This window comes from Budorcas taxicolor, chromosome 15 (assembly GCF_023091745.1).
Source record: "Budorcas taxicolor isolate Tak-1 chromosome 15, Takin1.1, whole genome shotgun sequence".
In the NCBI taxonomy this organism is placed as follows: domain Eukaryota; kingdom Metazoa; phylum Chordata; class Mammalia; order Artiodactyla; family Bovidae; genus Budorcas; species Budorcas taxicolor.
Genome location: NC_068924.1, coordinates 65,108,222 through 65,121,788, shown reverse-complemented (window position 1 = coordinate 65,121,788; position 13,567 = coordinate 65,108,222). Strand labels below are relative to the sequence as shown.

The 13,567-nt window shown below is 39.1% G+C and overlaps 1 protein-coding gene across 1 annotated transcript in view; it reads right to left on the bottom strand.

Annotated features, from left to right (window-relative positions):
* Positions 1 to 13,567, bottom strand: part of IFTAP (intraflagellar transport associated protein) — a 66,812-nt gene that overhangs the window by 38,042 nt on the left and 15,203 nt on the right. The window contains exon 2 of the mRNA XM_052653080.1: positions 10,510 to 10,665. Within this exon, the coding sequence (XP_052509040.1) occupies positions 10,510 to 10,642 (133 nt within the window). The 5' untranslated portion in view covers positions 10,643 to 10,665. The remainder of the gene's footprint in view (positions 1 to 10,509; positions 10,666 to 13,567) is intronic.

The window sequence follows — 13,567 nt, the reverse complement described above, 5'->3', positions numbered from 1 at the left end:
ACAAATAAGAAACACAAGGGCAGTATCCTAAGTTCCCCGTAAAACTAAATCCTGCCAACCTAAGAAACGGCCCTTCACTCTGAGATCATGCCCTTCTGCCTGCCTACACAGAGATGCATCTACTTAAGACAATCTCTTTCACTCCCACAGGTTGGAGAAAGCTGGAGTAATTTTTTTTCTGTCTCCTTCATAAATAAAGGCTTCCTACAAGTTTTCAAACTTTATGAGGTAGAATAACCTCTCCTATATGAATTTGTAATAACATAGGACTCATACATTGGTGTGTGAGAGCAATGCAAACACAGGGATAAATTATACATGTCTTTCACACTCTCGATTTTTTTCAGAGTACTCCAAGACATCCTTGAATGTAAAAACAAACAAACAAACACACAAACTTGAAGCAAAAAACAAAAGAAAAGTCTGAAAATCCAGTTTCTAAACATTCTTACTGCTCTTTTCTTAACTCATATTAAGTGTTTATTCAACTGAAAATTGAGACTCCAAAACCAAAGGCAATATTCTGGATACTGTTTAATCAGCACTATGTAAATAGTAGTGAGTATTGGCTCCCCAATCTATAACTATAATGTCTACAAATATACAGATTGCTATTGCTTTTTCATACATCTAGAGCACTTGGAACACCCAGGACACAGAAATTAGTATTTCTGTCTCATTTATCTTGTATTCCCAGATTCCAACTCAATGCCTGAATTACAGCAGGAACACAGTCAATACAAAAATGGCCTCAACATTAGCAAGAAAAACTGGATTGACACCACAATTAGGAACTAGAATCAGTACTCAGAAATTAGAGGAGTGGCTACAAGTCACACAAAGCAAGATTTAGAGAAGGTGGGGAAAAAATGGTACTTGGTTCACAACCCTTTTTTTCTAATCAGTGATCTGCACACCACAAAAACTAGAACCAAAAAAGCTACGTCCAGAAAGCACGCGAAAATGGTCCAGCGGTTCCTCAGTGTGCTAAGGGAGCACTGGGCTGCAAAAAGAGTGAGCTGACTAGTGTCACTTCAAGCTATCCCATCTGGGACACATCGGAATAGGAAGGAGAAAAAGACAAAAAATGTCATACTAGACCGACTGCGGTTTGATATTCATATAAGAAAAATAAGAGTTTGGTTAAAACATGGTTTCCTGTTTGTATCCCTTTGGGTTTAGTGGACCATTTCAAAGAAAATATTATTGTTCCATGCCTGAAAGAACATTTTGCTAAAACCATCCAGATGTGAATATGTACCCACTCACTGAATGAAAGGACACAGTCTTGCGACCACCTCAGTTTCAAGTCCAATAATTAAGTTTTTTCCATCAAGTATAACAATACATTGACAACAGTGATTTCTTAAAAATGCGTGCATGTGTGCTAAGTCGCTTCAGCGTGTCCGACTCTTTGCAACCCTCTGGACTGTAGCCTGCCAGGCTTCTCCATCCATGGGATTTCCCAGGCAAGAATACTGGAGGAGGGTGCCAAGTCTTCCTCAGCACTCCAAACAAAGGCACATGCACTTCATACTGTTTAAATTGGCTACTTAAAGGATGATAGGAAACATCTTAAAAGTTTCTTTGGGGATTTCCCTGGTGGTCCAGTGGTTAAGAATCCACCTGCCAATGCAGGGGAGATGGGTTCGATCCCTGGTCTGGGAATATTCCACATGCTGCAAAGCAACTAAGCCCAAGTGCCACAACTTCCGAGCCTGTACATCTAGAGCCAATGATACGTGACAAGAGAAGCCCCCCTAATGAGAAGCCCTCGCACCCCAATTCCACAGCTAGAGAAAACCCATGTGCAGCAGCAAAGACCCAGTGCAACCAAAAGAAAAAAAAAAAGTTCTTTGGCTATCAGTAATTCTTCGCTTGTGTTTTGAAAAAGTTCAAAATTCAATTTACCCAAGAAAGTACACCCTTCTTGGAGAAGGCAATGGCACCCCACTCCAGTACTCTTGCCTGGAAAATCCCATGGACGGAAGAGCCTGGTAGGCTGCAGTCCATGGGGTCACTAAGAGTTGGACACAACTGAGCGACTTGACTTTCACGTTTCAGTTTCATGCACTGGAGAAGGAAATGGCAACCCACTCCAGTGTTCTTGCCTGGAGAATCCCAGGGATGGCGGAGCCAGGTGGGCTGCCGTCTATGGGGTCACACAGAGTCGGACATGACTGAAGTGACTTAGCAGCAGCAGTAGCAATACACCCCTCTAATTTATGCATACATATAAAATATGCTAAATAATATATATATGTGTGTGTGTGGAGAAGTTATAAAAAGAGAAAGAAAATGACTCATTTATTAGGACATAAACCAGATTTAAAACTTCACATCGTATCTTTTGTGTGTTTTACTGAGAAAACACACTAGAAAAGATATTTACTGTAAGAAAATACATGTCAAAAACACTGCCAAAAATAATTTAATGATTGTAATTCAAAATGTTGTAAATACTTAAATACATTTTCTTTCCTTATCCAAGGAAACTACAGCAGACACAGAAAACAAATGACTACCTATGGACCAAATATTCCTGTGCAGAATGAATATGAATTGTAACAACTGCAGCTGAAGATTTATGCTAATATACCTAAAGCAAAATGGCTTGATCAGCTCAAAATCCATCATAGTTTGGTAGGGGGTGGATTTCCTTCTGCAACTGAACCAGCAGTTTTCTATGTTTCATAATTTGTCAATTTCTCCCTAAGTGTAGTGATTTAGTGATGACAAAAGAAACAGAGAAACAAATGAAAACTGCTTAATTACCATTTGCAGATGTACCCCCAAAGAGAAAGAATAGGCTCAGCAGCTGATGCTATTTCTTCCACTGGACTCTGCTATAAAGTAGCTCATTTCATCCAATACTCTTTTTCTCCTTCGGTGCTTATCTGATATTTGATGCTATGCTGTGATAAATATGTCACATACAGGCAGCCACTAAACGTATGACTAATATAAAATCATGAGTTTTTTTCTTCTCCTTTTAGTCTTTTCAGCAATCAGTTCAGTTCAGTCACTCAGTCATGTCTGACTCTTTGCGACCCCATGAACTGCAGCACACCAGGTCTCCCTGTCCATCACCAACTCCCATAGTCCACACAAACCCATGTCCATTGAGTCGGTGATGCCATGCAACCATCTCATCCTCTGTCATCCCCTTCTCCTCCTGCCCTCAATCCTTCCCAGCATCAGGGTCTTTTCAAATGAGTCAGCTCTTCACATCAGGTAGTCAAAGTATTGCAGTTTCAGCTTCAACATCAGTCCTTCCAATAAACACCCAGGACTGATCTTTAGGATGGACTGGTTGGATCTCCTTGCAGTCCAAGGGACTCTCAAGAGTCTTCTCCAACACCACAGTTCAAAAGCATCAATTCTTTGGCGCTCAGCTTTCTTTTATAGTCCAACTCTCACATCCATACATGACCACTGGAAAAACCATAGCCTTGACTAGACAGACCAATAACCCTGCCTCAAAAAAAAAAAATCAATCAATCAATCCTTATTCTCTCCGTTTGGATGCCAGATTAATTGGTGGATTTTTTTTAATTGCCTACTTGCTTTTATTAGCAAATTCTCATTTGATGCCTTCTACAATTTTCTCTTGAAGTTAACATCCCAGTGGTCTACATCCTAATTTAAATCAAGTTTATTACTACTTGCTGTGCTGTTTTCAACAATGCACTTTACTGTTAAATTCACATTTGTAAATGTGCGTCCCAAGTTGCCTTTTTTTTTTTTTAATGTGGCTTATGTGAAAAAGGAAACAGAAGGACACTGCAAATGGCCTGTGAACTAAAAACACCACTCAATATTCAGTAGGGAATTAAATGACTGATAACAGCAGCACAGAAAAACTGGCTTAAGTGCCACCTGGAAGCATAAAGCTGGTCAGTTCATTTCCAACTTCCGCTGGCGGGCAATCTGCCAGTGGTGAGGGTGTCAAAACAACGCTAAGCCTGCTGGTCTCTAATACTCGACAGAAAACAACTGCAAAAGGCTATGCAGCAAGGATTATGTTTTGTTGTCGTGCTTTCTTTTATGAGAGAAAGCTGTTTTTATGCTTTACTGAAATTCCTTTCCTGCTCTGAAATTGGTAAGAGGGCCAGCTGCTTTCTCTATTTTTCTCTGAGGTATTTGTCAATGGCAGATTTTAAATTCATACTTCAGATGGGGAAAAGACGCTTCGTCTCCCTGTGGAAGTCTAAAGATGCATCGCTAACAATCAAATTCAAGATAGCTTTGGGGACCAAAAGGATATGTCAACTTTGGAAACGTGTTGTTTTACGTGCTGCCACCAGTTTCATTTTTAATTACCTTTTTTAGAAGTTGTCAAGTGTGAGTGGTGAAACATATCCCTTTGGCTGAAGTGACAACTCGAAGTTTATCAGTCCAGAAGTGTAAACCAAATCCCAGCCCAAGATTCTAAGCTCTTTGATAGAATATACACTCAGTAAAGAAAAAAAAAAAGAAAAGGCCCCTGAAATGAGAACTGTGAACAAGTTGGCCTCAGTGGGCCTTGGAATCTCCAGGCAGGACGCTTGTGATTCGTCTTTGGCTGCTGCTTCTCCCTAATCCTGTCAGTCACCTGTTACCAAGGGCTGCACTTCCTCACTTGCAGAGTCTCACTGGCCCTATTTCCTTTCTATTTCCTCCTCCACGGCCCTAATGGAGTCTGTACCACCATATATGTGTTTCTGCTCAGCCTCCTGGCTAAGCTAGTCTCCCTGACTCTAGTTGCTTCTCTCCTTCTTTGCCTGTGTTTTTCAGAATCACTTTGTGTGTGTATGTGTGTGTGTGTGTGTGTGTGTGTGCGCGCGCACTCAAATTCCACTATGGCTCTCAATTAGCTAGTATATCAACTCCAGATTCAGGGCATCATGACATCAGGGCATCTTTTGCAGGCTCTTCTTTCTGTGCCTAGCCATTACATGTGGGTGTCCTTTAGGGTCTGGTCTGAGGACCTCCTGTCCATCTTTCTGCCATCCTGTGTTCTCATATGTTCTTTTTGTTTCATTTATTCAACAAATATTTATTAAGCATCAATTAATTCTACATTACCAGTCACTGCTTTAGACATGAAAATAATAATAAAGAACAAAACCGTCAAGCAACTAGACCTCATGGAGCTTACACTCTGGAGCAGACAGAGTAATTATATTTTGAGAAAGCACATCCATTCCCATGACTCACATTACCCACATGCCAGGGACTCCCCAGATCTCGAGAATTGCCCACTTGCTATGCGGAAGGCAGAAAAGTGAAATGGCTTGGGGTATGGGCTTTAGAGCTACGATGACTAGGCCCATATTCCAATGCCATCACTAAATAGTTACAGGACCTTAGGTAATTCTGTTAGGGCTGCCATAACAAAACACCACAGACTAGGTGGTATGAAACAACACAAATTTATTTTCCCACACTTCTGGATTCTAGAAGTCCAAGATCAAGGTGTGTGCCGGTTACCTTTTCTCCTAAGGTAAGGTCCCCTCACCTTAGCTTGCAAAAGGCTGCCTTCTTGCAGTGGCCTCTGGTGGTCTTTCCTCTGTGTGCATGCATCCCTGCTGCAGCTCTCTTTTCAGGAGGACACCAGTCATACTGAACTAGGACCCCACCTCACGACCTCGTGTAGTCTTCATTACTTCTTAAAAGGCCCTGTCTCCAAACCCAGTCACCTTACCAGTTAGGGCTGCAACAGATAAATTTTGAAGGGACATAGTTTAGTCCATAACAGCAATTTACTTAAACTTAAGCCTTGGTTTTCTCATCTGTAAATGGAGAATAATAAAAATGTTTTCAATTACAATGGAAAAAAAGAAATTTACTAGGTTATTACAAAGTTTGAGATGATCCAGGGTAAAGTGCCAAGCATAATACCTAGTACTTAATAAATGTTAGCTGCTTATCAATAAGGGAAGGTCAAACCCTCTCATGATTATTAAGAGTATTAGAACCTAAGAAAAACTGAAACATATTTAGAGATTTTGAAACTAAAATTTTGAGACAATCAAAAGACTAGACCACAACCTGATTATAAAGTCACAGGTGTGGCCATTTGTCCAGAACATTCAGACACATAATATTCTACTTAAGGGGGAATTTCATTCAAATATTAACAAGCATGAAGGGGAAAAGGCAGGTTGAGTTGACAAGGTTGTTTTTGGTTTTTCTTTTTTTTCAAATATATGTTGAAAGAACAATAAAAGGCTAAAAGCATGAAGTGTTGGAAGGGAAATGAGAATGGCATAAAGAAAACAAGAACACATCAAAATCAGAAACAAAATCTTTGATCTCAACTGGTCTAAGTACATAAATATGGCAGTGAGTAGAAAGCTGTTACTATATGATAATATAGAAACTGACAAAATCACTTGGGAATCTGGATCCTAGGTATTTAAAGAATGAAATGAGAGAATGAAAAGCAAAGTCTTATTTAAGAGTTAATCATAAAATTACAGTAGATTCATTTTCATTTCCAAAACATTTTAAGCTGAAATTGGTAAAACTGGCAACCTTAATGGAAATTAATCATTTACTCTGAAGCACACACAAAAAAAGACAATAATGGTGTCAGTGTGTGTGTATATATGTGTGGGAGACGATGAGTGCTTGAGAACACAAACTATATCTTAAATGTTTTTGAATCCTTAGCATCTAAAACAAGAAATTCAGACAATAAGACACTCAGAGGATTGTTGAATGAATAAATGAATGAATGCATTAACAGAAAATCAAATGTAATTATTTATATCTGTGTTTTTGTAACCTAAACAATGATAGAAACATAACAAGGAGGAAGAAGAATTTTTTTTCCTTTAGACACACAGTCTGGTATCAATTAATTATATTCACAAAGAAACTGAAATACCAAAGATTGAAAGTCAGCCTCTTATCTTTACCCACAATAATGTAAAGAATATAATAACGTCTTCACTGATAATGAGCAAACTTAAAATGTGCACACCAGTTTTCTAATACAAATCTTAAACTCGGTCTTAACTTTCTTAAACTGAAGAATTAAATTATAAATGTCTGCTTAAAATTAATAAGCAATATATCTCTTTAAACATTTTGGTAAAACACAGTATTTATCATCAAATATGCCCCATGATAATAAAAACCAGAGCTGCTTAAAGAAAAAACAAACTGCAAAACATAGTCAATATAAATGTACTGGAGTGAGAATTATTCTACAATATCAACAGTTTCCAGCTGTTTTCCAAGCACCTGAAGCAGTAATGTGAATTTCCTCAAAAAGGCTATAGTTTAATTTTTTCCAGGGAAATATTTTTAATAGGATTAATGACCCTTTTCACACTCTTGGAAAGAAAATGAATCTCATAAGCATTCTGGCATATAACTATTATAAAAATAAATAGAAGAGTCAACCAGTGAAAGAATACTCGAGAAACTAACTAAAGAAATGTACGTAACTTTACATGGTGATAACTACTTTAACACAGACAAGATTTCACTTCCTTTAGCAAGACAACCAAATACACTGGGACAGATGAAGGGCTAGAAAGGAGCAGAAACTCTGAAGAAAAAACTTTCATATCTTCCTTCAAACAGAACTAACTACATTGACTGTGGTCAAGTCTGTTGGCTATCATTCAACTCTTAGGCCTGACCTTAAGTCCTGTGTGGTTTTTCAGAGGCATTTAAAAGTTTCAGGGTAAGAAAGGACACTTAGTGATTTAAGACATATTTTTGCACTCACAACTCTTGCGCTCTAGGAGGAATTTTTTCAGATCATTAGTTTGTAATGTGAACTGGCGCCGAAGGATATTTTGAAAGGGAAAAAACTAGTGTGCTTGGAGATGCAGTTTCTGTAACTTGCATCATCATTTATTTCAGCTCAATTTGGGGCCTAAACTGAACTCAAAATGAAGTCACCACATCTGCAACAGATTCTCTGGGCATGGAATGAGCACACAGAAATCTGCAAACAGAACAGACTCCTTACCCGGAAAAACAAAAACAGTGTAACCTCCTTAAAATATCCAAGTCCTTGCAAGAAGTTCTTACACTTTCAGAGTACAAAAATAAAGTCAGCCTTACAAGTAAGTTCCAAAGTAATCTGGGTTATCAAAAGGCCACTGGCATACCAAAATGCATGAATTCTGCCAGTTTTACCCTTCTTTCCACAGCCTACCCCAGCCATTCACACAACCACACATGTGTGGGTCTGGAAAACATGGAACCAAATCATTAGGCTCAAAGAAGGCAAGCATCTTCCTAAAGCCATGTGCATAAGACAAATGGTGATTTGGCCATTATCAAGATTAGTTTGATCCACATATGATACCAAAATAGATCATTCTCAGCGCCAACTTAACAAAGTATTTCCTAAATTCTCTATTTCCCTTTCAGTTTAGTTCAGTTCAGTTTAGTTGTACAGTCATGTCCGACTCTTTGCAACCCCATGGATCACAGCACGCGAGGCCTCCCTGTCCATCACGAACTCCAGGAGTTCACCCAAACTCATGTGCATTGAGTCAGTGATGCCATCCAGCCATCTCATCCTCTGTTGTCCCCTTCTCCTCCTGCCCCCAATCCCTCCCAGCATCAGAGTCTTTTCCAATGAGTCAACTCTTCCCATGAGGTGGCCAAAGTATTGGAGTTTCAGCTTTAGCATCAGTCCTTCCAAAGAACAGCCAGGGCTGCTCTCCTTTAGAATGGACTGGTTGGATCTCCTTGCAGTCCAAGGGACTCTCAAGAGTCTTCTCCAACACCACAGTTCAAAAGCATCGATTCTTCGGCGCTAAGCTTTCTTCACAGTCCAACACTCACATCCATATATGACCACTGGAAAAACCATAGCCTTGACTAGACAGACCTTTGTTGGCAAAGTAATATCTCTGCTTTTTAATGTGTTATCTAGGTCAGTCATAACTTTCCTTCCAAGGAGTAAGCATCTTTTAATTTCATAGCTGCAATCACCATCTGCAGTGATTTTGGAGCCCTAACCGTATCTCCCTTAAGAGTAAACAAAACAGATAGATATTCCCACTACCTTGTACAATAAAAGAAACAGGTTAGAATCTCTTTTCCTTTTCTTAATTATAACTTCACTTCTTTTACATGTATTAAGGACACATGAATTATGGCTTCAACTCATGAAGCTGAGGATCCTGAGATTGTCATAACCTAAGAAATTATGGAACCCCCTATTTTCAATCCTGGGTACACATTAAAATCACCACAGGAACTTTTAAAAAGTCTATATTCCCAGGCCCCATTAGGGCCCTGGAGTTGAGTCCAACATACAGTCAATAGTCTCCCAAATGTGGAATCATGACCCAAAAAGGACCAAGGTTGAGAGCAAGCCAATGGCAGTCGAAACAGAACTCAATCCCTACAGGACCCAGTGACGTGCAAGAAGCAGGCAGGATATGCACACGGTTTTCGGGTGTGTGAGAGCCAGAGAGTGTGTCACACTAGTGAGGTCACAGGGCATGGGCTCCTGAACTCTAGCTGCTGACACTGCCATCAGGGAAAGAGGTAACCATCTTCTCACTTAATCAGAAAAAAGAAAAGATAGAAAATCAAGATTTTTGTTTAACATTTCCAACTTTTAAATGTTGGCTCAATAAAACAATAACAATACTGCATGAGGTAACCAAACACATTACAAAACACAGAAGATGCGTTTAGCCTCTAGGGCTTCAGTTATCACTTCTGGTCTAAAGAGTGGCTTCCATTCTACAGAAACCACAGCATCATCAGCAGCACAATAACAACAATAACAATACCTAGCCTTCATCAAGCATTTACAAGCTAGCCATTATGCTAAGAGGTTTACATGGATTATCTCAATTAGCCTACATCAACCTTTATGGTACTATGAATATCCCCCCTTTACCAAGTGACTTCCCCTCAAGCCAGAAAGTGGCAATGCCAGAATCCAAACGTGCGAGGTGTGACTCCATATCCTACATGGTGCTAGATTTCTTCAACGTTTTCAGTATGCTCTTAAAAGCCTGGACTCTTTGCACTTGTATTTTTTCAAAACTAAAACAAAGGGATTATACTAAATGATTTCTCTGGTCCTTTTTGGTTCTCAAAGTCAATGGCTCAGACTCCATAATACAACTCTTGGCTGGATAAAAAAGTTAGCATTTATATGCATCAGTTGCAAATGCCTTGATGAGAATAACCTGATCAAAACAATGGAATGAATGAACGCTCATTCAATAGTCTTTCTGAAAAGACAGCAAAGACATGAAATCATAATAAAATTCGTTACCTCTACTGGGCTTCCCTGCTGGCTCAGTTGGTAAAGAATCCACCTGCAATGTGGGAGACCTGGGTTCAATCCCTGGGTTAGGAAGATCCCGTGGAGGAGGACATGGGGAGGATACACTCCAGTATCCTTGCCTGGAGAATCCCCAGGGACAGAGGAGCCTGAGGAGCTACAGTCCATGGGATTGCAAAGAACTGGACACAACTGAGCAACTTTCACTTCACTACTGTTATAGAAAGTTTACTTTTCCATCTTACCTTTTGAAAGATGAGTGAATGTTCTCAGAAATTCTTCATATGTTTGCTCATGACAATTAACAAACTTATCCAAGACTTCTTCAATTAGCCGATCTTCATCCATCATCTCCAATTCTGGTGTCTGGGCAGGCATTCCTATTCATAAGGCCACTTTATCTACGAGACCAAGAAAAGCACGAGCTATGGTGAGTTGCGCAGTACCAGCCTCTTGAAAATACTCTAGATGGGTAGGTAGAAGAATTCCAAGACCCCAAAACGACAAATCAAGATAGTTATTAGAGTGATATACCCTGGTTTAAGAGACCAGAGTTATATTCATATCTCAACTGCAGGATTGTTAACTATCCCAATTTTATTTTTGCTTGTTTCCTGGTTACCATCTTCTTAATTCACAGGAAAATCATCACACAGTTACATAACTAGAAACTAAAAATCTTTCAAGGTGAGATAAACCAACCACCCATCCAAAGACAACAGCAACAGTTGCTAATATTTGTTACTTATTGAGCACCTATTAGATACCAGGTACTGTTGTTTAACTTCATAATAATTTTAGCTCAAATTACAGAGCCAGTAAGCAGAAATGTCAGTTCTAGAAGTGTGACCCTAGAACCCATGCCCCTAAATACTTCACTATGTTTCTCTATCTATTGCATGACACACACACACACACCCTCCATACTCTGGTACTATTGCTGCCAAACAGTTGACTTGTCTGTGCTTTAACACATCCAGATATTGGAAACCCTTTACGTTCCAAAGAAGCCTTTGGACAGCTCTATTAAAGCTTCCCTCTAAAACAGCCTAAATGTGTCTTTGTGTTCCATACCCCAAACTGGTCCTGGGCCCCTGGAGGGGACTGAACCATTGCAATTCTTTTCATAAATGATATCCTTTCAAATATTTGGGCAAGCCTATCCTGTCCTTTCTCAATCTTATTTAATCCACTTACATAAATTTATTTTTCAAAATTCAGTTCAGAATTCAGTTTGTCTCTGAAGGCTTTAGCTTTCCATCTCCCATCAGCACAAGAGCACATCATAACTTCTGTGCTGCTTTTCTCTGCTGTGTCCACTGTTCCACTTATCCCCGTGTATTGTAAATAGCTGTATACATGTCTGTGTCTTCTATGAGACCTGGAGCCCGTGAGAGAAAGGGTCCATATCTTCTCATAGCTCAGGACGTGGCACAGAGTTGGCGGTCCATCCATCTCAAGCTAAAATTATTCATTTGAGCAGGTACTACAGTCAAATATTGTTAGAAGTTGGCCAAAAACTCTGCTAAGCCTACCCGGTCACTGTATCTGTACCTTATGTGACATGGCTTTGAATCCTTTCACCCTTCTGATCAATCTACCTGGAAAAGATTTCACACTGTCTGCTTCCCTTTAAAATATGTCATCCAGAAATGAAGACAAGATTCCAGGAGCAGTCTGGAGACAATGAGATTTGATTAACTCTCATATTCTAAATGTCTCACTCCTACTTCATGCAAAGATCGTGGCCCCTTCACATTGTCAGATCACTGACTACTTTGCTAACTAAATGCTTGTCAGCTGAGACAATACCTCAATCCTTGAGGAGTCTGAACTTTGTTTTTAGTTGTGATATTTCACCTTGTTGAATTCCATTCATTCTGTGTGAAATATGATTCTTACACAGCTTTGAGAAAAACAACAATCTACAAAAAGCAGAAGAATAATGACAGCCTACATAGCCAGTGTGATTCACGGGGGGGTTCTCCGATACTACATAAATTCCGTGGTTCTTCTATTTTTCCGGAATAAAAGTGAACATCTGGTGTCTGTTCTTAACTTTATTATTTGATACTTACCATAAAGTTAAGGAAAAACAAACCAAAAATATATTCACAAGATGATACCCAAACTCACTCAGTGGCAAGACCCAACCTGCATTAACATGAAAGTGTTTGTGGCTTTTATTTATTCTGTATAAATAGTATTACTATTTACGTTTCCCTGAAAAAAAAAAAAAACTAATGGGCTTGCTTTTGAGGTGCTTTTCCAGACCCCACTGCAGATTTTGTGTATTAATAATAGGTGGCATTTGCCCTGATTACCTTTCTGAACTCCAAAACACTTTTGAACTCTGAAAGACAACTGACTCCAAGAGTTTTAAATAGGAAGTATGAAGCTACAGGTACCTCTCAAGACTGCTGTAAGGATTAGATGAATATACAGGGGGCCTCAAGAAATGTCAGCCATGAGGATGACAACAACGGATAAGTCTTAGTATTCTGTCCTTTGTTTACATGAAGACCTGTGTTGACTGTGACCCCTTTGACTTTGAAGGTACTAATATTACCCAAAGATCAATCAAGAGAATTCATGATGCATTACAACCCTAGATAAAACATGATATTGTAGCAGTCCAAGTGAAAATAAAAAGTCTAGCTATGCACCAACCCAAAATGAAAGAAACAATTTGTACCTGAAAATTAGGTATAAGAAAAAGCACCAGTTACAGTTTATGCAAATTTACCTATAACACTGCCAGGCTTCAGCAACCCATAGTTTAATAAATTATGCTTGCAACTGCTAGCTAATAAATAATGATAAATTCAAAGGTGGTTATTATTTAACTATCAGTAGGACACATACTTAATTACCAAAATGTTAATGTCAATCTGCTTTTCCAGAAGTGGACCCCAGCAAAATTCCAGCACTGTATTATAGCAACCTCTTCCTCAAGCTATCTCAGGTAATCTACTTCTGCAGACAAATATCAAACAGAAGCAGCCAGGTTGTATTTTATATTGCTGTAAATGCCTTCCCATGGATGCTTTGAGAGTTATAATAGGAATTCCTTTAGACATGCTTTGCAGTTCTCAAATTGGTATATTTTGAGTATTTAGCCTTAACACATCTCAGTTTTACTAAACGCAGACAATTAACGGGCTATGCACAGCACAAATTCAACATCTTTCAATGTCTTTAATTTTGTTCCTGTGGTTATCACAATACAGTAACTGTACGGACTTTTTAAAAAGACTTGCAAAATCCAGCTTTACAAGCTGTCATGATTTAAAGAGTTTAACC